This window comes from Zonotrichia leucophrys, chromosome 21 (assembly GCF_028769735.1).
Source record: "Zonotrichia leucophrys gambelii isolate GWCS_2022_RI chromosome 21, RI_Zleu_2.0, whole genome shotgun sequence".
NCBI lineage: Eukaryota > Metazoa > Chordata > Aves > Passeriformes > Passerellidae > Zonotrichia > Zonotrichia leucophrys.
The window spans coordinates 6,057,914-6,084,298 of record NC_088190.1 but is presented as its reverse complement, the minus strand read 5'-3'; the positions used below and the strand labels follow the sequence as shown (position 1 = coordinate 6,084,298).

The window sequence follows — 26,385 nt, the reverse complement described above, 5'->3', positions numbered from 1 at the left end:
AATTCGAGCAGCCCCTTGTCCCACCCATCACTCCTGCATCTCCCAGCTTGGACATTCCCTTACCCTGAGCATCCCCCCAACCTTGAGCATCCCCCCAACCCCGAGCATCCCCCTGCCCCTCCAAGGCCCTGCACCCCCGGCGAGGCCACCCCGGTTCCCCACCTGATGCGCTCTCCCTCGGCGCGCCGCAGGGCCGCCCGCAGCTCCTCGTTGGAGCGCTGCAGCGCCTCCTTCTCGCGGGCGGCATCGCCCAGCGCCCGCCGCGCCTCCTGCGCCCGCCGCCGCTCGGTGTCGCGGCCCTCGCGGCTGTCCCGGGCCTCTCGCTGCGCCTCCAGCAGCTCCCGCCGCGCCGCCGCCCGCGCCTCGGCCCCGGCCTGCAGCTGCACCCGCGCCTCCTCCGCCTGCCCCGAGCGGGAATCCAGGATTTGGGGGGTTCAGGGGGCGGGAAGGGGTTTGGGGGGCGGGGAACTCCAGGGATTTGGGGGTTTCAGGGGGGTGAGGAACTCAGGGATTTGGGGATTTCAGGGGTCCGGAAGGTATTTTGGGCAGCGGGAATCCAGGATTTGGGGTTTCGGGGGGCGGGAAGAGGTTTTGGGGGGCAGGGGAATCCAGGGATTTGGGGGTTTCAGGATGGCAGGAAGGGGTTTTTTGGGGGTGGGGATCTCCAGGGATTTGGGGGTTTCGGGGGCGGGAAGGGGTTTGGGGGTGGGGAACTCCAGGGATTTGGGGATTTCAGGCGTCCGGGAAGGGATTTTGGGCAGCGGGAATCCAGGATTTGGGGGTTTCGGGGGGCGGGAAGGGGTTTTTGGGGGGCAGGGAACTCCAGGGATTTGGGGGTTTCAGGATGGCAGGAAGGGGTTTTTTGGGGTGTGGGGATCTCCAGGGATTTGGGGGTTTCAGGGGGGGGAAGGGTTTTGGTGTGGGGATCTCCAGGGATTTGCGGATTTCATGGGGGCAGGAAGGGGTTTTGGGGGGGCAGGGGAATCCAGGGATTTGGGGGTTTCAGGGTGTGGGAAGGGGTCTTTGGGGGGGCAGGGGAATCCAGGGATTTGGGGGTTTCAGGGGGGGGGAACTCCAGGGATTTGGGGGTTTCAGGGAGGCGGGAAACTCCAGGAATTTGGGGGTTTCAGGGGGCGGGAAGGGGTTTTGGGGGTGAGGAACTCCAGGTATTTGGGGGTTTCAGGGGGGCTGGAGGGGGTTTTGGGGGGCGGGGAACTCCAGGGATTTGGGGGTTTCAGGGGGCAGGGAATCCAGGGATTTGGGGGTTTCAGAGGGTGGGAAGGGGTTTTTGGGGGACAGGGGAATCCAGGGATTTGGGGGTTTCAGGGGGGCAGGAAACTCCAGGAATTTGAGGTTTTCATGATGGCAGGAAGGGGTTTTTGGGGGGCAGGGAAACTCCAGAGATTTGGGGGTTTCAGGGGGGCGGGGAACTCCAGGGATTTGGGGGTTTCAGGGGGTGGGAAGGGGTCTTTGGGGGGCGGGGAACTCCAGGATCTGGGGATTTCATGGGGGACAGGAAGAGGTTTTGGGGGGCAGGGGAATCCAGAGATTTGGGGGTTTCGGGGGGCTGGGAAGAGGTTTTTGGGGGGTGGGGAACTCCAGGGATTTGGGGGTTCCAGGGGTCCGGGAAGGGATTTTGGGCAGCGGGAATCCAGGATTTGGGGGTTTCAGGGAGGCTGGAGGGGGTTTTGGGGTGTGGGGAACTCCAGGATTTGGGGGTTTCAGGGGGGCAGGAAGGGGTTTTGGGGTGCGGCTCACCTCCCGCAGGGCGCTGTCCCGCTGCTTGGCCGCCGCTGCCGCCTGGTCCCGGAGCGCCCTCGCCTCCCGCTCGTGGCTCAGCGCCGCCTCCTCCGCCCGCAACCGCAGCGAGCGCAGCTCCGCCGCCAAGGCCTGGGGGGAACGGGGGCATCCTGATACCCCCCTCCCTCCTTTGGGGGTCCCAGAGAGAGGGGACAATGGGGAGGGGGTCCCGGACAGGGAGGAGGGAATGGGGATGGGGCGCAGAGAGAGGAGGGACAGTGGGGATGGGGTCCCGGACAGGGAGGGGGGAATGGGGATGGGTCCCAGAAAGAGGGAGGGCAATGGAATATGTCCTGGAAAAGGGGGGGACAGTGGGGATGGGGCCCCAGAGATGGGTGGGTGATGGGGATGGGGTGCAGAGAGAGGAGGAACAGTGGGGATGGGGTGCTGGAGAAAGGGGGACAGTTGGGATGGGGTCGTGGAGAGAGTGGGGCAGTGGGGATGGGGTCCCAGAGAGAGGGGAACAGTTGGGACGGATCCCAGGGGTCAGGGGGGAGCAATGGGGATGGAGTCCCAGAAAGAGGGGGGGACAATGAGGATGGAGTCCCAGAGAGAGGTGGGGGCAATGGAATGGGTCCTGGAAAGGGAGGGACAGTGGGGATGGGGTCCCAGAGAGGGGGAGCAATGGGGATGGGGTCCCAGACACAGAGGGGTAATGGGGATGGGGCGCAGAGAGAGAAGGAACAGTGGAGTCCCAGAGAGAGGTGGGGGCAATGGGGATGGGTCCCAGAAGGAGGGAGGGCAATGGGGATGGGGTCCCAGAGACAGGGGAACAGTGGGGATGGGGTCTCAGAGATAGGGGGACAGTGGGGATGGGGTCTCAGAGATAGGAGGACAATGGGGATGGATCCCAAAAAGAGGGGTGGACAATGAGGATGGCGTCGCAGAGAGGGGGTGGGCAAGGGAATGGGTCCTGGAAAGGGGGGGACAGTGGGGATGGGGTCCCAGAGACAGGGGGGCAGCGGGGGTGATGCAGGGATGGGGTGAGGGGGCTCAGGTACCACAGCTGAGCCCCATTCCTGCAGGAGATGGAGGGGTGCAGTTGGGGGGGCTGCAAGAAAAGGGGAGACTGGGGGGGTCTTGCAATGGTGGGGGAGAGCCTGAAGCTGGGGGTTGCAATGGGGGGGTACCCAGGAATGGGGGGATGCAATGGGAGTGGGGGGGAGACACAGGGGATATTCAGACAGGAGGGGCTGCAGTGGGGGATGCCCAGGAATTGGGGGGTGACAAGGGGACACTCAGGCACGGGTGGCAGCAGGAGCAGGGGACACTTTGGGCAATGGGGGTTGCAAAGAGGGGAGACACCTGGGCACAGGGGTGGAAGTGGGGGCTCTGTGCCACCCTGGGGGGGTTCTGGGAGCCCCCCAAACCCACCTGCTCCTTCTCCTGGTGGCCCGTGAGCTCTCGCCGCCGCTGCTCCAGCTCGGCCGTGGCCTCATCCAGGCTCTGCTGGAGCCCTGCCAATGTCCCTGCCAGGGCCACCCGCTCCTCCTCCTGCAGCGCCAGAGCCTGGGGACATCGGGGAAGTGACACACGGCTGGGGGACATGGGGGTGGCACAGGGACAGGGGGATATCAGGGCCAGCACCTGCTGCTTCTCGCTCTGGCGCTGCTGCCGCGCCGCCGCCAGATCGGCCACCAGCTCCTCGTGCTCCTGCACCAGCCGGCCCCGCTCGGCCTCCAGCTCCTCCTGCCAGCCCCAAAATCACCAGTGAGCCCCAAAAATCACCAGCAAACCCCAAAAATCACCAGCGAACCCAAACAATCCTGCACCCCGAGCGTCGTGCCCCAACAATCAGTGGGAATGTCAGAAATCAAGGCTGTCACCCAAAAATCACCACTGTGCCCTCAACAGTCAGTATGTGCATCAAAAATCAGCTCTGCACCCCAAAAATCTACGTTTCACCTCAAAAATCACCATTGAGCCCCAAAACACAACATTTCACCCCAGAAATAACCACTGGGCCCTCAACAGTCAGCACGTGCATCAAAAAATCAGCTCTGCACCCCAAAAATCTACGTTTCACCCCAAAAATCACCACTGTGCCCTCAGCAATCAGCACACGCATCAAAAATCAGCTCTGCACCCCAAAAATCTATGTTTCACCCCAAAAATCACCATTGAGCCCCAAAACACAACATTTCACCCCAAAAATAACCACTGGGCCCTCGACAGTCAGCACATGCATCAAAAATCAGCTCTGCACCCCAAAACACATTTCATCCCAAAACCTAACATTTCACCTCAACAACCAACATCGTTGCCCAACAATCACCCTTAAAACCCCCAAAATCACCATCACACCCAAAAAACCTCCATCACACCCTAAAACTCTCCACCACAGCACCCCAAAATCCCCGCGCCGTGCCCCCGATCCCTCCCCCCGCCCCGTGCGCACCTTCTCCCGCTGCAGCTGCTCCAGCTGCTCCCGGTGGGCATCGCGGGCGCTCTGCAGCGCCGCTGCCACCGCGGCCGCCTCGGCCACCGCCACCGCCTGGCGCCGCTCCCGCAGCTCCTGCGCCCGCTCCCGCCGCGCCACGCCCAGCTCCGCTGGGGGACACGGGGACAGCGCGGTCACGGGGACATCACTCAGTGATGGGGACAGGGCAGTCATGGGGACAGCGGAGTGGAAGGGACAGCCCAGTCATGGGGACAACGGAGTCATGGGGACACCCCTCAGTCATGGGGACACATGTCAGTGATGGGGACAACGGAGTCATGGGGACACTCCTCAGTCATGGGGACAGCCCAGACATGGGGACACCCCTCAGTGATGGGGACAGCCTCAGTCATGGGGACACCCCCAAGTCATTGGGACACCCCTGGTCATGGGGACAGTTTCAGTCACAGGGACACCCCTCAGTGATGGGGACAGCCCAGTCATAGGGACAGCCGTCAGTGATGGGGACAGGGCAGTCATGGGGACAGCGGAGTCAAGGGGACAGCCCAGTCATGGGGACACCCCTCAGTTATGGGGACACCCGTCAGTGATGGGGACAGCACGGTCATGGGGACATCCTCAGTCATGGGGACACCTTCAGTCATTGGGGACACCCCTGGTCATGGGGACAGCTTCGGTTACAGGGACACCCCTCAGTAATGGGGACAGTGCAGTCATGGGGACGGCAGAGTCATGGGGACAGTGCAGTCATGGGAACAGCCTCAGTTATGAAGACAGCTTCAGTCACAGGGACACCCCTCAGTCATGGGGACAGCCTCAGTCATGGGGACAGCCTCAGTGATGGGGACACCCCCAAGTCATTGGGACACCCCTGGTCATAGGGACAGCTTCAGTCATAGGGACACCACTCAGTGATGGGGACAGCCCAGTCATAGGGACAGCCGTCAGTGATGGGGACAGGGCAGTCATGGGGACAGCGGAGTCATGGGGACAGCCCAGTCATGGGGACACCCCTCAGTCATGGGGACACCTTCAGTCATTGGGGACACCCCTGGTCATGGGGACAGTAAAGTCATGAGGACACTCCCACTCATGGGGACACCCCAGAGCTAATGGGGACCCACCAGTCACTGGAGACAACCCCAGCCAGTGCAGACACCCTGTCATGAGGACACCCTGTCATGGAGACACCCCCCGTCAAAGGGGAAAAGGGATGGAGCTGAGGATGAGGATGGGGATGGACAGGGATGAGGATGGGAATGATGGATGGAGATGGACGGTGAAGATGAAGATGGACAAGGATGAAGATGTGTATAACAGATACTATGGATGGGTATGGATGGTGAAGATGGGGATGGATGGGTTGAAGATGAAGATGGGGATGGATGGGAAGGGGACGAAGATGGGGATAGATGGCATGAGGATGAGGATGGGGATGGATAGTATGAGAATGAAGATGGGGATGGATGGGTGGGAGCTGGGCATGGCCAGGCGATTGGGACACACGGGTGGCCGGGACCCCTCACCCTCCAGCGCCTCCTTGGCCTGGGCCAGGGTCTGGCCTTGGGCCTCCAGCTGCTGATTGCGGGCCTGGAGCTGGGCCAGCTCCTGCTGCAGTTGGAACACGGCACTCTCCAGCCCCTCCTTCTCCGACCTGCGGGACACCAGGCACGGGGGTAGGCACGGGGCTGGGCATGGCGCTGGGCACGGGGCTGGACCCGCCCCGGCACACCCTGAGCTCGGCATCCCCCGACGCAGCCCCTCCTGAGCCCAGCCCCACCTGAGCCCGGCGGCCTCGCGGTCTCGGTGCCGCTCCTGGCGCTGGGCAGCCGCGATCTGCACGGCCAGCCCGGCCCCGTCCTGGGCCAGCGCCGCCTGCGTCCGGCCCAGCCGCTCCTGCTCGGCCCGGAGCCGCTCCTGCTCCGCCCGCGCCCGCGCCAGCGCCTCGCCCGCCGCGCTCTGCTCCTGCACCGCCTGCGGCACACCGGGGACACCTCAGGGACCGCATCCCCCTCCCAGTTACCCTTGGCATCCTCCCCATCCCTCCCAGTTACCCCAGACACCCTCCCCATCTCTCCCAGTTGTCCCTAGCACTCTCCCATTTACCCCTGACTCCTTCCCATTGGCCCCATGCCCCCTTCCCACCCCTTCCAGTTACCCCCGGCACCCTCACCACTGCTCCCAGTTGCCCCAGGCACTCTCCCCACCTGTCCCAGTTGTCCCTGGCACTTTCCCATTTACCCCTGAAACCCTCCCAGTTACCCATGCCCCTTTCCCATCCCTCCCAGTTACCCTTGGCACCCTCACCACTGCTCCCAGTTGCCCCAGACACTCTCCCAACCTGTCCCAGTTGTCCCTGGCACTCTCCCATTTACCCCTGACATTCTCCCAGTAGCCCCATGCCCCTTTCCCACCCCTCCCATTTACCCTTGCCACCCTCCCCACCGCTCCCAGTTACCCTTGGCACCCTCCCCACCTCTTCTCAATTACCCCAGACAGTCTCCCAGTTGTCCCTGGCACTCTCCCATTTAACCCCTGACACCCTCCCAGTGGCCCAGTGACCCCTTCCCATCCCTCCCATTTACCCTTGACACCCTCCCAGTGGCCTCATGCCCCTTTCCCACCCCTCCCAGTTACCCTTGGCACCCTCCCCACCCCTCCCAGTTGCCCCAGCACCCTCCCAGTTGCCCCCGCGGTGCCCACCTGGCCCAGGCTGTGGCGCAGCCGCTCGTGGAGCCCGCGCAGCTCCCGCAGCTCCTCCCGCAGCCCCCGCCCGTCGTCCCGGGGGCCCCGCAGTGTCCTCTCCAGGTCGCGCCACTCACTGCCGGGCCGGGGGCCGCTCTCCAGCCGTGCCCGCAGCAGCGCCAGCTCCCGGCACAGCTCCCGGCTGCGCAGCCGGCCCCGCTCCCGCTCCTGCTCCAGCCGCTCCAGCCGCCGGCCCAGCTCCGCCTTGTCCCGGGCCAGCCCGGCCGCCAGCTCGCTGGTCTTGGCCAGCGCGTCCCGCAGCCGCGACTCCTCGGCCTCCGCCGCCCGCCGGGCCTCCGCCAGCTCCCCGCAGCTGCCCTGAGCCTGAGAGCGGGCACCGGCTGGCACCGGGGGCACGGCGGGACGCGGGGACGGGGACAGGGGGAGTACTGGGGCATGGGGGACACAGGGGCACCTGGGACAGGGGGAGTACCTGGAGCAAGGCAACACGGGGGGTACCTGGGGCTCAGGGAGAACCTGGGGCATGGGGGGCACCGGGGCATCTTGGGCTTGGGGAGTACCTGGGACAGAGGGTCACCTGGGGCTTGGGGGGCACCTGGGGCTCACTTGGGGCGTGGGGAGTACCTGGGGCATAGGGGGCACTTGGGGACACCTGGGGTATGTGGGAACCTGTGGAACCGGGCCATGGGGGCAGCTGGGGCACGGGGCTGCACCCAGGGCAGGCCTGGCATTCCTGGGGGAGGGCACCTGTATCCATGGGATGCACCTGTACCCGTGCCCAGCCCCACTGTGGAGTGGGTCCTGGTGCCCACCTTGCCCAGGGCCTCTTCCAGCGCCTCCTGCTCGCCCCGGGCCAGCTCCGCCTCCAGCAGCGCCCGGCTCAGCTCCTCCCGCGCCTCCAGCAGCTCCCGCTGCGCCCGCGCCCGCTGTGCCTCCAGCTCCTGCACCTGCTGCTGGCTGTGCGGGGACAGCACACACTGCCTGTGCCACCTGTGCCAGCCTGTGTCCACCTGTGCCCACCTGTGCCCGCCTGCATCCCCTGTGCACCCACCTGTGCCTGCCTGCATCCCCTGTGCACCCACCTGTGCCCGCCTGTGCACCCACCTCTTTCCACCTGTGCCCACCTGCATCTCCTGTGCACCCACCTGTGCTCCCCCAAACCCTCCTGTACCCCCCCCATACACCCATCTGTGCCCACCTGTGCCCACCTGCACCCACCTAGGAAGGTCCTGAGGGTGCTGTGCCCTCCAGCACCTGCCTATGTGCATCTGTATGCACCTGAGCCCACGTGCATCCACCTATCCCCACCTGTGCCCACCTATCCCCACCTGTGCCCACCTACAGCCACCTGTGCCGACCTACACCCACCTGAACCTCATCTGCTCATCTGAACCCTCTTGTACCCCCATTACCCTCTACCCACCCAGACTCCACACCCACCTGGGTCGCCACTGCACCTGCTAGTGCTCACCTGTGCCCCCTGTGCCCACCTGTGCCCCCAGAGCCACCTGTGCTCATGTGAACCCTCTTGTAGGCCCCGCACACACCTCAGTCCCCACCTGAACCCTCCTGTGCCCACCTGTGCCCACCCACCCGTGCCCTCACACCCACCTGTGCTGCAGCTGCTCGTGGGCAGCCTGGGCGTCGCGGGCAGCCTGGTCCCGGCAGTCCTGCAGGCTCTCGCTGCGGCGCCGCAGCTGCTCCCGCTCCTGCTGCAGGGCCCCCGCACGCTGCTGCTCCTCCGCCAGCGCCGCCTCCGCGCGGCACAGCTCCCTGCGGACACACGGACATGGACACACGGACACACGGACACATGGGCACAGCTCCCTGCGGACACACAGACAGGGACACATGGACACATGGACACATCGGCACACAGACACATGGACGCATGGGCACGTGGACACACGGACACATAGACACACAGACACATGGACACATGGGCACACGGACACACGGGCGCAGGGACACAAGGGCACATGGACACAGGGACACATGGATGCACAGGGACAGATGGACATTCAGGGACGGACACACGGACACACAGGGACACACAGCCGGACACGCAGGACAGACAGAGGGGCGGTACCTGCGCAGCCCCTCGGCCTGGGCCCGCAGCTGAAGCCCCTCCCGCTGCGCCTCCTCCTGCGCCCGCCGGCAGCTCCCGGCCTCGGCTCCCAGCTGCTCCAGCCGCTGCTCCAGCATCCCCAGCTCCCGCCGCAGGCTCCCGGCCGCCTCCCGGCCCGCCTCCGCCTGGCTCCGGGCCTCCTGGGGGCCAGCCTTGATCACATCCCATCCTTGTCCCCGTCCTTCCCATCCCCATCCCATCTCCATCCCCATTCCCATCCCATCCCATCCCATCCCATCCCATCCCATCCCATCCCATCCCATCCCATCCCATCCCATCCCATCCCCATCCCATCCCATCCCATCCCATCCCCATCCCATCCCATCCCATCCCATCCCATCCCTATTCCCTTCCCATCCCATCCCATAACATCCCATCCCATCCCATCCCATCCCATCCCATCCCATCCCATCCCATCCCATCCCATCCCATCCCATCCCATCCCATCCCATCCCATCTCCATCCCCATCCCATTCCCATCCCATCCCATCCCATCCCATCCCATCCCATCCCATCCCCATCCCATCCCATCCCATCCCATCCTCCTCCTCCTCCCAGCTCACCTGCAGCTGGAGCTGGCGCCGGCTCAGAGCCGCATGGACGGCGGCAGCGGCGGCGCTGGCAGAGAGGCTGCGGAGAGGGGACACGGCAGGACACGAAGGGGACACGGGGGGACACGGGAGGGACACAGCGGGCACCGGGGACTCGGGGTCATCTGCCAGCACCGCCTGTTCCCAGGAAAATCCAGGGGAAAGTGAGGCAGGGAAAGGAATTAAGTCAGTGAAGGGAGAAGGGAAGATGGAGTCCAGGGAAGGGGAAACTGAGGTGGGAAATGGGAAATCAAATAAGGGGGAAAGGGAAACTGAGGTAGGGAGGAGAAAACTGAATCAGGAAGAGGGAATAAGGAAATACAAAAATGAATCAAGGAAGGGGACACTGGGACAGGAAGGGGACACAGAGGAAGGCAGGGGACACTGAGGAAGGCAGGAGACACTGGGACAGGGAGGGGACACTGAGGAAGGCAGGGGACACTGAGGCAAGGAGGGGACACTGAAGAAGGCAGGAGACACAGAGGAAGGCAGGAGACACTGGGACAGGGAGGGGACACTGGGACAGGGAGAGGCCCCTCCTGGCTGCGGGTGCCCCGGGGTGTCCCAGCACCTGGGTGATCTCGTGCAGCGTCCGGCGCAGCAGCTCCAGCTCGGAGCGCAGAGCCTGCACCTGCTCCGGCGTCGGCTCCCGGGCACGCGCGGCCTCCTGTGAGCCCCAGGATGGGATCAGGCCGGGAATGACGGATCTGCATCCCCAAACCCCACACCTGCACCCACCAGCTCCCGCAGCTGCAGCGTCAGCGCTTCCACCGCCCGCTCCTTCTCCTCATCCTCGCTCCGGCGCCGCTCCAGGGCCGCTGTCAGCTCCGCCAGCCTGGCCGGGACACAGCCAGCATGCAACATCCAGCATCCAACATCCAGCATCCAGCATCCAACATCCAGCATCCAGCATCCAACATCCAGCATCCAACATCCAGCATCCAACATCCAACATCCAGCATCCAGCATCCAACATCCAGCATCCGACATCCAACATCCAGCATCCAACATCCAACATCCAGCATCCAACATCCAGCATCCGACATCCAACATCCAGCATCCAACTTCCAGCATCCAACATCCAGCATCCAGCATCCAACATCCAACATCTGACATCCAGCATCCGACATCCAACATCCAGCATCTGACATCCAACACCAACATCATCCAACATAAAGTATCCAGCATCCAGCATCCAGCATCTGACATCCAACATCCAACATGCAGCATCCAACATGCAGCATCCAACATCCAACACATCCAACATAAAGCATCTAGCATCAGCATCCAACATCCAACATCAAACATCCAGCATCCAGCATCCAGCATCCAACATCCGCACGCAGCATCCAGCATCCAGAATCCAACATCCAGCATCCAGCATCCAACATCCAGCATCCAGCACGCAGCATCTGACATCCAGCATCCAGCATCCAACATCCACCTCCATCCAACATCCAACATCCAGCACCCATCATCCCTGCCTCAGCCTCAAAACCTTCCCCACAAAACATCCCCTATGGCCCCATGGGGGAGCATCCTCCCCATCCTGGTGCTCCTGCATCCCTGGTGTCCTCATACCCTCCTGATGCTCCTGCACCCGCTGGTACTCTGCATCCCATCCCTCTGACCATATTCCCTCCTGTCCTGTGCCAGATCTCCAAAATCTCCTGTGGAACATAGTCCTGTTGCTCCTGCATCCCTCCTTGTCCTCCTGCATCCCTCCTGGTGCTCCTGCATCCCTTCTGCACCCCTCCTGGCAGTCCTGCATCCCTCCTGGTCCTCCTGCATCCCTCTGACTCACTCCCTCCCCATCCCGTACCCCATCCCCTGCACTTCCACTCCTCCCCTCGCCCACCGGGTGCCCCCATCCCCGTACCTGGCTGCCAGGGTGTTTTTCTCCAGTTCCGCATCCCGTGCCCGCGCCTCCAGCTGTTCCTGCAGCTGCTCCAGGCGCAGCTCCTGCCGCTCGCGGGCGGCGCCCGCCTGGCTCTCGGCCAGCCGCAGGTTGGCAGCCAGGTGCAGGCAGGCGGCGTGGGCAGCACGGCCCGTCCGCGACACCTCGTGGCCCAGCTCCGACAGGTCCCTGTGCGGGCAGGAGGAGCAGGGTGGGACCCCCAGGGACCCCCGGAGGGAGGGATCCCGCCCCGGGCCCCGCTGACCTCTCGGTGGTGGCTTTCATGTCCCCGAAGTGGCGCCTGAAGGCCACCAGCTGCCGCCACAGGGTGAGGAGCCGGCTGTGCTCGTTGCTGAAGTAGGTGTTGAAGGACTGGGGGAGGTGGAGCGAGATCAGGGATCCACCACGGTCACCAAATTCACAAATATCCCCCCTGGCCACACCAATCAGCCCCACAGTCCTCCACAGCCCCACCCCAATTCTTGTGGGCACAGAGAGGGGTGTGGGGGTGACACATCCCTGCCTCACATCCCCTTCCCATCACATCCCCCAAACCCCCAAATTCTTCTCCATGGAACATCCCCCATGACCTCACATCCCTGCCAGGGTCCTGTGTAACTGTCCCTGACACATCCCTGCATCCCCCTGCCTCATCTCCCTTTCCCATCCGTGTCATACCCCAAATCCTTCCCCATGGAACATCACTCACGGCTCCACATCCCCCACATTGTCCCTGACACATCTACCCACCTCATCTCCATTTCCCATCCCAAATCCTTCCCCACAGAACATCCCCCTGGCCCTGCTTCCCTCCTCAGTGACCCCACATCCTGCTGGGGAAGATGAAACAGGAAAGCCTTATAAATATGATTGCCTGGCAAAAGATTTTGAGAGTATAGAAACTATAAGTGAGATTGAAATGAAAGCAAGCTTTGAGATCCCTCCGTTACTGAACAACTGGGAAACAATGGTGTGGCTGCTGAAGGTGATCCCCTTTGGATGGAACAACACCCTCTGCTTGCAGACAGGCCCAAGGCTCAGAGCAGACCCTACAGGTTGGCAGAAGGGGCCCAAAGAGGAGTTTTTACGGTTTAAAATGTAACACAGTGTGGTGATGTAGTGATTCTTATAGGCTGTATGGAAATGCTGTAGGATTTGTATATTGTACTAGATTGGTTATTGAGAATGAGAATATTCAACACAGAAGATCTATTGTATTGGAACGGGAACTTCACTCTCTTAGCTCTTGCCTTTTACTCTCTTATCCCTTTTACTCTCTTTTGCTTTTGCTCTCTTACCCTTTTACTCTCTTACCCTCTCATCCTCTCTCCCTCTCTTCTCCCAGCCCTGCTCCAGCTGTGTTTGGCAGCTCCCAGCAGGGCCCTGCACTTGGCCCTTTGCAATGAACCCCAAGATCCCGACCTGGCTGCAGAGATCTCTCATCTCCATCCATCCCGACCGTGCCACCCCCGACGCTCCAACACATCCCTCTGCCTCACATCTTCTTCCTATCACATCCGCCCCCATATTCCCCAAACTCTGCTCTTTGCAGCATCCCCACGACCCCACATCCCCCTCCATGATCCCACATCCCCCCATCCCCCTGCGGCTGCTCCCCGGTGTCCCGTATCCCCTCCCGGGTGTCTCTCACCTCCTCCTCCCGCCTCCACTCCGCCTCCCGCTGCTCCAGCTCGTCCCTGGCCCGTGCCCAGTCCGCCGTGAGCTTCCTGATGTCCTCGCTCAGCGCCGCGTTGGCCACGTTGGCCTGTTCCAGCTGCTCCCGCAGCATCGAGTTCACCTGCACCAGGCTGCTGCTCCTGGGATGGGGATCAGCAGGGTCAGAATGCCCTGGGAATCCTCACATTCCCCTTGGGATCCCACCCATCCCTGCTGCTCCTGGGATCGGGGATCAGCAGGGTCAGAATCCCTCAGGAATCCTCACACTCCCCTTGGGATCCTGCCCACCTCTGCTGCTCCTGGAATCCCAAGGAATCACCAGGTCCAGAATCCCCTGGGAATCCTCACATTCCCACCCACCTCTGCTGCTCCTGGGATCCCAGGGGATCACCGAGCTCAGCATCCCCCAGGAATCCCCACATCCCCAGGATCGTGCCCACCTCTGCTGCTCCTCCTCCAGGCGGATCAGGGCGTTCTCCAGCTCGTTGCTGCTCTCCTCCTCGGGCTGGGAGCCGCTGGCATCCAGCTGGATCTGTGGGAACACCCCCCCGCTGGCCATCACCCCGATTTGGGATTTGGGGCAGGGCACCCCCAAAGCCTCCCTCACCGTCAGCCTCTCCTGCTCCAGCTCCGTCGCCTTCTCCAGCAGCTGCTGCTCCACCTCCCCGCATTTCTTCTTGTACTGCAACACCTGCGGGAGGGACAGGGGGTGACACCCATGGGGGGCTGTCCCCAAATTATCCCAGTGTAGTAAACTCTTCAGGTTTAGCCAGGGCCCTCTGGAGAATAGAATGCTGACACAGCGGCAAAGAAGTTTCTTGTCTCTAGGGACATCTGCTTTGTACTTTATCTCTATAGTTATGTAAGGCAATATGTTGTTAACTCTACTATTGGTCACTTATGGTCACTCTAACACTTTTGCTATTAGTCAGGATTGGATCCGGGTTAAGGGTATAAAAGTAGCATACTGTACTTCTACTAACTCGGAAGAAGAAGAGCTGAGACCCTTCACAGACCCTCCAGTAAAGCCATACTCGTGGAACAGCCAGTGTCTTCTGCTTCTCCTCTCTCTACTGTCTGCTGGAGCCTTAGGCCAAGGGAAAAGCTACCTAGCTGAAATCACAAAAGCTGCCTAATCACTAAGAGCTGAACTTTCCTGTTGCAGACATTTCTTCATAGAAATCCCTTCTTTGGGATTTGTCCATCTTCTGGGAAGCAGAGCCCCAGAAAAGGAATGTAAACAAATTGTTATAGGCTGCTGTGAAATGTGGCAGGGGTTCCTGTGATTGGCTCTCCTTCCATGTGTACCATTAAGGGCCAATCACAGGAGCAGCTCAGGGGAGATTCCCTGAACACAGAACTTTGTTATTCATTTCCTTCTATTCTATTCTTAGCTTAGCAGCTCTCTGCAAGCTCTCTCTTTATTCTTTTAGTATAGTTATAATGTATTATATATTATATATCAATAAATCAAGCCTTCTGATCAAGAAACAAGATTCTCGTCCTTCTCTCACCACAGTGACCGCCTCAGGTCGCTGTAATACTTTCCCTGCTTGCTAGGGCTGTCCCGCGGCCTTGGTCTGAGAGCGAGCTGGCTTCTGGCACCCAGTCCCCTTGGGGACTGAGCTCTGGAGCTGGAACAGCTTGCACAGGATAAGACCAAGCAAGGCTCATTGATCCCAGTGCCCCTCTGGGGATGGATTTACCTTGGCTTGGAGCTTCTGCACCAGCTGGGCCTGGCGCTGCTGGCCCTCCTGGTAGGCCTGGAGCTTCCTCTTGTAGGCAGCCTGCTCCTCCTCCAGCAGCCGGCGCAGCTCGATGTTGTGCTGGGCCAGGCTCCGGCTCTCGGCCGCTTCCTCGGGCTCCAGCCGCAGGCTCTGCTCCAGCTGCGACCAGGGGAGACCAGGCTGGCATCCCTGGGCATCCCCCAGCCCAGGCTGGCACCTTCATCCACACCCCTGGGCATCCCCCAGCCCAGGCTGGCACCTTCATCCACACCCCTGGGCATTCCCTGTCCCAGGCTGGCACCTCATCCACACCCCTGGGCATTCCCTGGCCCAGGCTGGCATCCCTGGGCATCCACTGGTACCCCCATCCACACCCCTGGGCATCCCCCAGCCCAGGCTGGCACCCCCATCCACACCCCTGGGCATTCCCTGGCCCAGGCTGGCACCTTCACACCCCTGGGCATCCACTGGTAGCCCCATCCACACCCCTGGGCATCCCCCAGCCCAGGCTGGCACCTTCACACCCCTGGGCATTCCCTGGCCCAGGCTGGCACCTTCACACCCCTGGGCATCCACTGGCATCCCCACATCTCTGAGCATCCCCCAGTCCTGGCAGGCATCCCCATCCACACCCCTGGGCATCCCCCAGCCCAGGCTGGCACCCCCATCCACACCCCTGGGCATCCCCCAGCCCAGGCTGGCACCTCCATTCACACCCCTGGACATCCATTGGCACCTCCACCCACAGCCCTGGGCATCCCCCAGCCCAGGCTGGCACCCCCACACCCCTGGGCATCCCCCAGCCTCATTTCCAGGGGTTCCACAGCAAATCCCACCCAGATGAAGGCCCCAATTCCCACATTTTCCCGTTTTGAGGGGATGAATGGGAATTTTTGGGGTGTTTTTAAGGATAACTCAACCCCCAATCTGTGGGCTCAGCAAAGCCCCTTCCCACTTTGCACAGAGTGGATAAAGGATCTGTGGGTACACGAGTGGAAACCTGCCTGGGGATATTTTCCTGATATTTGCTTTTATTTTTAATACTGAGGCACAAATTGAGGGATTCCTCCAGTATCCCACCAGTTTGGGGCACACTCAGCACTGGGAGGGCCAAAACCCTTTGGAGTTCCTGGTTGCCAGGGCAAAGTGCTGGAAAACTGAAGGATTCCCACAGAGAAGGGGGGAGCTCCTTCCCAAAATCCAGCAGGACAAATAAAACAGGGATGGACAAGCCCTGGCAAGCCAGGACTGGTCTGGGCAATTCCCACCACGGGGACACCAGAGCTGCCCTGCCACACACAGGGAATGCCAGGGCTGGGGCTGGCACTGCCCACAGTTTGGGGTTAAAAACAGGGATTTGGGAGGGTGTTGTACTTGATGGCCAGCTGTGGATTTTGGGGTTGAAAAGGGGGATTTGGGGGGGCTGGCTGAGGGTGTTGTACTTGATGGCCAGCTCTGAGTTTTGGGGTTAAAAAGGGGAATTTGGAGGGGCCAGCTGAGGGTGTTGTACTTGATGGCCAGCTCTGGATTTTGGGGTTAAAAAAAAGGGGGATTTTGGGGGGTCACCCACTCACTGAGGGTGCTATACTTGATGGCAAACTGTGGATTTTGGGGTTAAAAAGAGAGATTTGGGGGAGCTCACCCGCTTACTGAGGGTGCTGTACTTTATGGCCAGCTGAGTTTTGGGATTAAAATTCGGGATTTGTGGGGGCTGGCTGAGGGTGTTGTACTTGATGGCCAGCTCTGAGTTTTGGGGATAAAAAGGGGAATTTGGGGGGCTCACGTACTTTATGGCCAGCTCTGGATTTTGGGGTTGAAAAGGGGGATTTTGGGGAGCTCACCCGCTCACTGAGGGCGTTGTATTTGATGGCCAGCTCTGGATTTTGGGGTTAAAAAGGGGGATTTGGGGGGCTCACTGAGTGCATTGTATTTGGTGGCCAGCTCTGGATTTTGGGGTTGAAAAGGGGTATTTGGGGTTCACCCGCTCACGGAGGGCATTGTACTTGATGGCCAGCTCTGGATTTTGGGGTTAAAAAAAGGGGATTTGGGGGGGCTCACCCACTTACTGAGGTTGCTGTACTTTATGGCCAGCTGAGTTTTGGGGTTAAAAAGGGGGATTTGGGAAGGCTGGCTGAGGGCATTGTATTTTATGGCCAGCTCTGGATTTTGGGGCTGAAAAGGGAGATCTGGGAGGGCTGGCTGAGGGTGTTGTATTTTATAACCAGCTCCGGATTTTGGGGTTAAAAAGGGGGATTTGGGGGGGCTCACCTGCTTACTGAGGGTGCTGTAGTTTATGGCCAGCTGAGTTTTGGGGTTAAAAAGGGGAATTTGGAGGGGCCAGCTGAGGGTGTTGTACTTCTTGGCCAGCTCTGGATTTTGGGGTTGAAAAGGGAGATTTGGGGAGCTCACCCACTCACCGAGGGCATTGTATTTGGTGGCCAGCTCTGGATTTTGGGGCTGAAAAGGGGTATTTGGGGGTTCACTCGCTCACTGAGGGTGCTGTACTTGATGGCCAGCTCTGGATTTTGAGGTTAAAAGAGGGGGATTTGGAGGGGCTGGCTGAGGGTGTTGTATTTTATAACCAGCTCTGGATTTTGGGGTTAAAAAGAGGGATTTTGGGGGCTCACCCGCTCGCTGAGGGGGTTGTATTTGATGGCCAGCTCTGGATTTTGGGGTTGAAAAGGGAGATCTGGGAGGGCTGGCTGAGGGTGTTGTATTTGATGGCCAGCTCTGGATTTTGGGGTTAAAAAGGGGGATTTTGGGGAGCTCACCCGCTCGCTGAGGGCGTTGTACTTGATGGCCAGCTCATCACGCTCAGCCCGGCTCTGGGCCAGCAGGTCCTCAACACGGGACAGCTCCTGCTGCAGGATCCTGTTCTCCTCCTGCAGGGACAGCAGCGAGGCCATGGCCCCTGTGGGGTGGGATGGAGAGAGGCACGATGGGATCCGGGATCTGGGATCTGGGATGGGATCCAGGATGGGATCCAGGATGGGATCCAGGATGGGATCTGGGATCTGGGATGGGATCCAGGATGGGATCCAGGATGGGATCTGGGATCCAGGGTGGGATCCAGGATGGGATCTGGGATCCAGGATGGGATCCAGGATGGGATCTGGTATCCAGGGTGGGATCCAGGATGGGATCTGGGATGGGATCCAGGATGGGATCTGGGATCCAGGATGGGATCCGGGATCCAGGATGGGATCTGGGATCCAGGATGGGATCCAGCCCAGGACACAGCCAGGGCATCCTTTGCCACCACGAGCTGCAGCATTTGGATAAAGGATCCTCAGGGATAGGAACAACAACCTGCCTTGGGATCCTTCCCTGATATTTGCTTTGCTTTTAATAACCAGGCACAAACAGGGGGATTTCCACCAAAATCCCACCAGCCCTCAACGTGAATCTCTGGTGAGGGTTCTGCCCCCTGGCCTGGCTGGAAATGCCACCTCCCACACTCAGACATTCCAGGGAATGCTGTTTGCTGCTGGAAATGCACAGTTGTGGTCAAAAGCCCACGGGAAGTTTGCAGTTGTGACTGCAAGGACGTTCAGATCCACGTTCACAATCACAAAACAGCCAGAGATTTGCAGCTGCAACCACAAAACGGCCAAAATCTGGAGTTTGGGATGACAAAGTGCTGCAGATCAACGGCTGTGATCCAAACCCACCTCATTTTTCAACATAAAACCTCTGTAAATGTGAGTTTGGGATCACAAAATCAGGGCAGGTTTATAGCTGCAAGAGCAAAACTGCTGCAGATTTGCAGCTGTGATCCCCAAACTGCTGCAAATCTGTGTTTGGGATCACAAAACCCCTGCAGATTTACAGCTGCAGTCATAAAACTGCCACAAATTTGCATTTTGATCCCAAAACTGCTGTAAATTCATGACTGCGATCCCAAACCCGTTGCAGATTTCCAGTCACAATCCCCAAACTGTTGCAAATTCGTAGTTGATCCCAAACAAGCTGTAAATTCATGTCTACCATCCCAAAACTGCTGTAAATTCATGTTTATGTTTTTCAAAACTGCTGCAAATTCATGTTTGTGATCCCAAAACCGCTGTAAATTAACATTTGATTCTAGAACTGCTGCAGATTTCCAATTACAATCACAAAAATGCTGCAGATTCGTAACTGCAATCACAAAACTGACACAAAATTTGGATTTCTAACGCCAAAAACCTCTGCAAATTCATGTTTGTGGTCCCAAAACCACAGCCGATTGATAGTTGCAATAATAAAACTGGCAAAAAGTTGCACTTGTGATCCCAAAACTGTTGTGAATTCCTATTTGTGATCCCTAAACTGCTGCAGAATTACAGTTACAACAACAAAACTGCTGCAGATTTACAGTTGCAACCACAAAATCACTAAAAATTTGTGTTTGTGATCCCAAACCCTGCTGCAGATTCACAGCTGTGATCCCCAAACCGCCGTAAAATCGCATTTGCGATCCCCAAACCACCGTAAATTCTCATTTAAGATCCCAAACCGCGGCACTTTCCCATTCGCGGCCACAGACCCGCCCCCGATTCTCTGCTGGGATCACGGAGCAGCCCCGATCCGCGATTTTCCCATCACAAACCCCTTTGCCCTCCCAAACCCGCTGCCCCAGCAACATTCCCGATCCCGTTCCCGATCCCATTCCTGACCCCATTCCCAACCCAGATCTCATTCCCGATCCCATTCCTATTCCCGATCCCATTCCGGACCCCAATCCCATTCCCATTCCTGGTCCCCATCCCATTCCCGACACCGATCCTACTCCCATTCCCGATCCCATTCCCGACCCCGATCCCAGTCCCACTCCCGACATTCCCCATCCCATTCCCGACCCCGATCCCAATCCCATTCCCATTCCCGACCCCGATCCCAATCCCACTCCCGACATTCCCAATCCCACTCCGGACCCCGATCCCATTCCCGGTCCCCATCCCGCTCTCCCCGCACCAAGGGGGACCCGCTGTCCCCACCTCAGCCCCGGGAGCATCTCCCGAGCCCCGGGCACCCTCTGGCCGCGGCCTCCTCGTCCCCCGGCCCCTTTTCCCGGGATTTGGGGCGGTTCGGGCTCGGTGCCCGCCCGCGGGAAGCGGATGCGGGGTCGGGATCAGCCCGAAATCCGCGTCCCCTCCCCGTGTGACGGCGGGAGCGGGGACCCTCCTCTTCCTGGAGGTCCCGGCAGCGGCTCGGCCCCATCCTCCCCCAGCAACCCCGCGGCTCTGCCGGCAAACGCACCCCGAGGCTCCGGGCGCAGCGGGAGGAGGAAAAGGAAGGGGACAGAGCCCAGCGCCAGCCCCCGGCGGGGCCGTGCCCGGGGCGTGGGGCGGTCCTTACCGGCACCGAGCCGCTCTCCCGGCCTTGAGCCCCGCGCTCCTTAAGCTCCTTAACCCCGCAGTTGGCTCCGGCAGGAAAAGCTCCGGGGTGGAGCGAGCCGGGGTTGCCAAGGGGTGAAGCGGCTTTAACACCCCCGGGATGCGGGGATGGCGCCGGGACCCCGGATCATCCCGCCCGCCGCAGCTTTAATTATCCCCCGCGTAATTAAAGGCTTTCTGTCCCCAGCCTGGTAGGGAAAAGTGGGCATAAATCCCCAAATCCCCAGCACGGGGGCTGGAGGCGTCCCCGCCCCTGAAGCAAGGGATGGATGCGGTCCCAAGGCACGCTCCGGGCAGGACGGGCTGGCCGGGCCGGCCTCCCCTCGCCCCCCGGCAGGGAAAGTGCCCTTTGTGCCCCGGAGAGCCGGAGATTACCCGGGCCGGGAGCAGGCCGATGGGATTGAGGATTTACCGCGCCTTGGATGCCTCCAGCCCGGCGGGAGCTGCTTCCAATTGCACCCCGCAGCAGTTGTGTCCCAAAACTCCTCCTTTTCCCCTCATTTCCTCTCTTACCTTCCCCACCCGGTGTCCTTCCCAACAGAAACCACTGCTAAGCAACAGGTTCTGTTGTGCTCCGTGTCCAATCCCATTCCCTCGGCACCGGCAAGGAATGGGAATCACAAAAGCTCATCCTGGCTGCTCCGAGCCCGCCCAGGGGAAGAAAAAAGTTCCAGTCTGGCATCAAAACCGTTTTATTGTTCACTCAGAAGCGTTACATTCTCACCTGGGGTCGCTGCCAGGCCCAGGGGAAAGCTCTGAAAGCAGAATGCCCATTATCCAGTTGGAAATTGAAAGGAGAATCCAAAGGGTTGGATAAAAATAAGTGGGATTTCATACTCGGAAAAGCCTTAATATAAATAGGTAAGAAAATATTTATTTGTTTCAAGAGGGATCTCAACCCCAGCTCTGTCCAAGAGCTTGGCTCCATTCTGTCCTTAATAAAATGTCCATGGAAATGAGTTAGAAAATCGTGTCTTCAAAATAGAGGAGGATAAAAACAAACTTCCCAGAGTAAGAAACGAGGAATTTCAGCGTGGAAACGCCGGGATCAGGCTCCCCACATCCCAGTTAAGTGCTCAGAAAAAAATCCAGGTGGTGCTTGGCATCCTGGCAGGGAAAGGTTTGAGTGGATCCAGGAGGATGCTCCTCGCCCAGGGAAGGATTGATCCAGCCCAAAAGCACGAGCAGAAGGCAGAGGAATCCCTGAGCTCTCCCTCTTTATCAAGGAGAGGGAGGGACCTGATGGTTTTTCCCACAGGAGAAGCCTCCAAGGTCTCCCAGGATCCTGATGTGGAGTGTTTAAGGCACGTGGCTGTTTCTTCCCAGCACTAATTGCAGCATTCTGGCACTGGGTGGGTGTAAGGGCAGGAGTGAGGTGTCCTGAGGCTGCTTCTTTGGTCCCACAGAATCCTGAGGATCCCAGCACCCACGTGGGGAAAGGTGGGTCAAGGTGGGATCAGAACTGAACCCAGCCAGTGTTCCCCTGAGCCTGGCTGGAAGCTGACCTAGAGAGAGGGAAAAACAGGGGGGGAAAAAGGGTGTTTAGAGATGGCAAAGGCATCCAGGGAGGAAACTGGGCTGCAAATGGGTCACCCAGGAGCACCCCAAAACTCTCCTGGAGCAGCAGAGCAAGAAGTGCCCATGGACCCAAACTCAGGGAATTGGCAGCACAGAGGCAGAGCCAATCTGAATCCCAAAGATGGGACTGGATGGAGCAGTGCCCCCACCCCAGAGGGGTTTTCCAGCAAAACCAGGGGTTTTTGGGGCATCCACATCCCCCCCAAATCCCTCTCCTGCTCACCCTGAAGCTTTGGCAAAGTCTCCCCAGACATCAGCAGCAGGAGCAGCAGTGGGCTGAGGCCAGGACAACAGGGAGTCTGTCAGGAAGAGAGGAAACAGAACAGCAGGAGTGATTTCCCACTCTCACTGCCAGCCTCCCCCCTTTGATGGATGCAGCAGCCCCCCAGGGGCTCGGGGTGAGCACAGACCTGTGATGGGGGTTCCTGGGAGCTGGGCAGGCGTGGGGAGCGGGGCTGGGCGCTCCCCAGAGCTCGATTTTCCTCCGGGGGGTGGTGGGAGCAAGCTCAGACCCCCAGGCACTGCAGGGCGTGGCCTGGTGCTCCCTGTCCCTCCTTCTTTTTTCTTCATGTTCTGAAAGGAGAGCAGGAAGTTTGGGTGGGATCGCATTTAAATCCAGAGCGTGAAAACCCTGGAAGCCAAATTGTTTAAATTTGGGAATAAAACCCTGCACTGCTGCGATGTCCCACTGCTGGTGCATCCAAAGGGGTCCCAGCAGGGGTGGATTTCACCCCAGATCCCCCAGGCCTGATTTCGGCAGCAGGAATTGATTGCACCACACCCCCTGCAGGCAGCGTTATCCCCACGGGCCCTGCCCTCAGCCCATGCCCAGGGATTTCAGGGAGGAGCTGCTGCTTCCTCGTGGCACCCAAAGGAAAAGCTGGGATCAGCAGGGAAAGAAAGGCCCTCACAGCAATGTTGAGTTTGATGGTTTGTCCCTCCTTGAAGCCCAGATCCAGTTTGGGTCCCTGCTCCAGGTCCTGGGCCTGCCGGGCCAGCTCGCTCTGCTGCCTCACCCACCTGTGGGAATTAAATCCATGGAAAAGGAGACACAGCCTGCCCCAGGCTCCCCCAGACAAATAAATCCTGCTCAGGACCATCCCTCTGGGGCAGCAGCTCTGCAAAGGTGTGAGCTGGGACCTCACCTGAGGGAGCACCCAGGGGATGATTCCCAGCAGTGGCTGCCGGAGCCCCACGGATCCCTCAGATGGCACCACATCCATCCATCCCTCCCCAAAACCTCAAAATTCCAAATTCCACCATCCCCAGCAGCTGGAGCAGCCCCCAGGGCAGCCCCTTACAGCTGATACAGGAAGCAGAGGAAGTAAATCAGGGAATCTGGAGTGGGAATTTGGATGCCCAGTTTGGGACGCTGCTGATCCAGGCTGGGAAATCCTGGAGAGAGGAAAAGCTGCCAGTTCCCTCCTCTTCCCACCACAGCTGCCCAGCCCAGCTCCCACTTCTCCACCCCTCCTGGAGGAGATCTGCCGAAAACAGAGCTGAGAGGACACAGGGAGAGGCACAAACTCACTTGAAGTGGTCCTGGAGAGCCACGTTGAAGTCAAAGGCATCGCCTCGGTCCACAAAGCCAACCCCGATGAACGCCCGGCGGCCTGGGCAGGGAGAGGAGACTGGGATGGGATGGGATGGGATGGGATGGGATGGGATGGGGATGGAGATGGGATGGGATGGGAATGGGAATGGGAATGGATGGATGGGGATGGGAATGGGATGGGATGGGATGGGAATGGGATGGGAATGGATGAGATGGGATGGCATGGCATGGCATGGCATGGGATGGGATGGATGGGATGGGATGGATGGGGATGGGGATGGGATGGGAATGGAAATGGGGATGGGATGGGAATGGGAATGGAAATGGGATGGAAATGGGGATGGATGGGATACTCCATCCTGCACAGCCCCATGCCTGGCGCTGCCTCCAGAGGGAGCTGGGACACTGGAGACTGAGCCACGGGACTGGGGATCACAGAATCCCAGAATGGTTTGGGTTGGAAGGACTGTAAATCCCATCCCATCCCATCCCATCCCATCCCATCCCATCCCATTCCATGGCCAGGGATGCCTTCCGCTATCCCAGGTAGCTCCAAGCCCCTTCTAACCCTGCACACTGCCAGGGTAAAAAATCAGTTTTCTACACCAGGGAGCCAGAGCTGCTCTGGGCACCCTGTGCCAGGGCCTGCCCACCCTCCCAGGGAACAATTCCTAATTCCCAATACCCCATCCATCCCTGCCCTCTGGCAGTGGAAGCCATTCCCTGTGTCCTGTCCCTCCAGCCCTTATTCCCACTGCCTCAGCAGCTCTCCTGGAGCCCCTTTAGGGACTGGAAGGCCACAATTAGGTCAGCCCAGAGCCTTCCCTTCTCCAGGTGTTTGACCTCGTTGGCTGCACAGTACAAACAGCTTTTTAATTAACTGGCAGCAGGGGGGTGTTCCTGCATCCTCCTGCCAACGCTGAGCAGCCAAACCCAAGGGTTTTTGTTCCGGGCCAAGGTCAGAGCCGTGGGAAGGAGGCAGCTCCTCCCTCTGCCCCCGTGCAGGGAACATTCGGCCATGGGAAGCAGGAATCCATCCCGAACAGCAGCAGCGAGGGCTCTGCGGGGCTGTGCGGGACGCACCGTTCCCATCTTCAATGCGGATGACAAAGTATCGGCTGGAGTCCGTCACGCCCTCCACAGCGATGCCGGGGAACTGCTCCACGGGAGCCTGGGCAAAGAGCTCTCCTGGAACACAGCAAGGGGCCGGGTAACGCCGGGCCCGGCCCGCAGCGCCGCTCGCCCGGAGCCCCGCGATCCCCCTCACCCGAGCTCTTGTCCTCCAGCTTGATGAAGGCCGTGCTGCCCTTGGCCGTGATCCGCAGGCGGCCGCTCCAGGCGGGCTGGTCCAGCTGCCACTCCGCGGCCCTGGGGAGCAGGAGGGAGCCTGAGCCCGGTGCTGCCCACAGCCCCTGTGCCACCATAGCCCCTGTGCCACCCACAGCCCCCGTGCTGCCCCTGTGCCACCCACAGCCCCTGTGTTGCCCACAGCACCTGTGCCACCATAGCCCCTGTGCCACCCCCGTGACACCCACAGCCCCCGTGACACCCACAGCCCGTGTTGTCCACAGCCCCCATGACACCCACAGCCCCTGTGCCACCCACAGCCCCTGTGTGCCACAGCCCCATGACACCCACTGCCCCGTGCCACCCACAGCCCCGTGCTGCCCGTGCCACCCACAGCCCCCGTGCCACCATAGCCCCTGTGCCACCCCCGTGCCACCCACAGCCCCTGTGCCACCCACAGCCCCTGTGCCACCCACAGCCCCCGTGCTGCCCCTGTGCCACCACAGCCCCTGTGCCACCCACAGCCCCCGTGCCACCATAGCCCCTGTGCCAACAGCCCGTGCCCCCCACAGCCCCCGTGCCGCCCACAGCCCCCGTGCCACCATAGCCCCTGTGCCACCCCCGTGCCACCCACAGCCCCTGTGCCGCCCACAGCCCCTGTGCCTGCCCACAGCCCCTGTATCGCTCACAGCCCCCGCGCCTGCCACAGCCCCCGTGCCACCCACAGTCCCTGTGCTGCCCCGGGGCACCCACGGAGCTCCTTTGCCTACTGACAGGGTCAGGGTGGGGACAGTTTGTCACAAAATGGCTCATTTCACCCCAAAACAGCTGCTGCGTTTGGGCGGGGAGCAGGCAAGAGCTGCGCGGGAGGTTTCGGTTCCCTTTCCGCGGAGCTTCCAGAGCCGAAGTTGCGTTAGGGACAGGCGGCTGTGGCAGGACGGGCTTGGGCTGGGGGTCACTGATGCGGTGGGAACCCCAAAACACACGGGGGGGACGGAAACAACCCACGGGGTGGGGATGGAGGCACAGACACCTCCTGATGGAACCCACGGGGGCTGAGCTTTCTCACCGAGGGGCTGAGATACCCCATGAGGAGCAGTTCTTGCTGCCCCACGGAGAGGGAGAGACCCCGAACACCTCTGGGAGCCACAAACCCCGCACACCTCACGAGGAGGGGACCCCACAAACCCCGCGGGGAGAGGGGCAGCCCCCCCACGCCAGGAAGCGCTGACACCCCGCGGGCGGGCGCGGGCCCCACCTGTAGCCGCGGTTGGAGGCCCGCGGCGGCACCCGGTACACGAGCACCGCCGGCTTCACGCACAGCACCGACTCGTACTCCTCCTCCGCCGCCATCGCGGCCCCGCCGCCGCCTCGATGGTACCTCGGTAGTGCCCCGGGGGTGCCTCAGGCCGCCCAGGACGGGGCGGGGCCTGAGGGGGGGAGAGGCGCTTCCGCATCCGCGGCGCCCCCTAGCGGGCGGGAGGACCCGGTGCGGGGCGCTGCGGGAACTGGAACCGGCTCTGGGCTCCGAGCCACGAAACTCACAGGTTTTACTGCTTTTATAAATCAGATAATTTTATAAATTTTATAAATCAGATAGTGGAGTCTGCTATTTCCATTAATTTATATTACAGCGTTATATACTATATATTATAGCATTGTGG

At 60.4% G+C, this 26,385-nt stretch overlaps 2 protein-coding genes across 6 annotated transcripts in view; both read right to left on the bottom strand.

Moving 5' to 3' along the window:
- CROCC (ciliary rootlet coiled-coil, rootletin) overlaps positions 1-20,789 on the bottom strand; it is a 34,908-nt gene extending 14,119 nt beyond the window's left edge. For 2 of the 5 annotated variants that reach the window (XM_064730374.1, XM_064730370.1), the window contains exons 1-22: positions 20,714-20,789; positions 17,698-17,837; positions 14,906-15,085; positions 13,807-13,890; positions 13,640-13,731; positions 13,174-13,339; positions 11,788-11,894; positions 11,505-11,711; positions 10,364-10,460; positions 10,197-10,292; positions 9,599-9,763; positions 8,997-9,175; positions 8,519-8,680; positions 7,720-7,864; positions 6,905-7,270; positions 5,982-6,175; positions 5,728-5,855; positions 4,199-4,350; positions 3,388-3,489; positions 3,175-3,309; positions 1,759-1,890; positions 163-401 (exon numbers count right to left, since the gene is read on the bottom strand). In XM_064730374.1, the coding sequence (XP_064586444.1) occupies positions 163-401; positions 1,759-1,890; positions 3,175-3,309; positions 3,388-3,489; positions 4,199-4,350; positions 5,728-5,855; positions 5,982-6,175; positions 6,905-7,270; positions 7,720-7,864; positions 8,519-8,680; positions 8,997-9,175; positions 9,599-9,763; positions 10,197-10,292; positions 10,364-10,460; positions 11,505-11,711; positions 11,788-11,894; positions 13,174-13,339; positions 13,640-13,731; positions 13,807-13,890; positions 14,906-15,085; positions 17,698-17,832 (3,263 nt within the window). In that variant the 5' untranslated portion in view covers positions 17,833-17,837; positions 20,714-20,789. Of the gene's footprint in view, positions 1-162; positions 402-1,758; positions 1,891-3,174; positions 3,310-3,387; positions 3,490-4,198; positions 4,351-5,727; positions 5,856-5,981; positions 6,176-6,904; positions 7,271-7,719; positions 7,865-8,518; positions 8,681-8,996; positions 9,176-9,598; positions 9,764-10,196; positions 10,293-10,363; positions 10,461-11,504; positions 11,712-11,787; positions 11,895-13,173; positions 13,340-13,639; positions 13,732-13,806; positions 13,891-14,905; positions 15,086-17,697; positions 17,838-19,902; positions 20,030-20,263; positions 20,283-20,676 lie in introns of those variants that run through there. The other 3 variants (XM_064730372.1, XM_064730373.1, XM_064730371.1) reach the window with 3 other exon arrangements.
- Positions 20,790-20,977: 188 nt separating this feature from the next.
- NECAP2 (NECAP endocytosis associated 2) lies at positions 20,978-26,136 on the bottom strand. The gene is made up of 8 exons (XM_064730375.1): positions 25,980-26,136; positions 24,702-24,802; positions 24,518-24,622; positions 23,411-23,492; positions 22,791-22,899; positions 22,290-22,452; positions 22,103-22,178; positions 20,978-21,806 (listed from the first exon to the last, which is right to left on the bottom strand). Exons 1-8 carry the CDS (start codon positions 26,072-26,074, stop codon positions 21,758-21,760), a joined length of 780 nt encoding a protein of 259 aa, XP_064586445.1. The 5' UTR covers positions 26,075-26,136; the 3' UTR covers positions 20,978-21,757.
- Between the last annotated feature and the right edge of the window lie 249 nt (positions 26,137-26,385).

Bases quoted from the DNA above. Each gene is read 5' to 3' on its own strand.
- NECAP2 (XM_064730375.1), bottom strand. From the start codon at position 26,074: ATGGCGGCGGAGGAGGAGTACGAGTCGGTGCTGTGCGTGAAGCCGGCG. The intron at 22,900-23,410 runs GTGAGTTTGTGC...TAATTCCCACAG, and splicing joins GCTCTCCAGGACCACTTCAA to GTGGGTGAGGCAGCAGAGCG. The intron at 21,807-22,102 runs GTGAGCAGGAGA...CCCTCTCTCTAG, and splicing joins GACTTTGCCAAAGCTTCAGG to GTCAGCTTCCAGCCAGGCTC.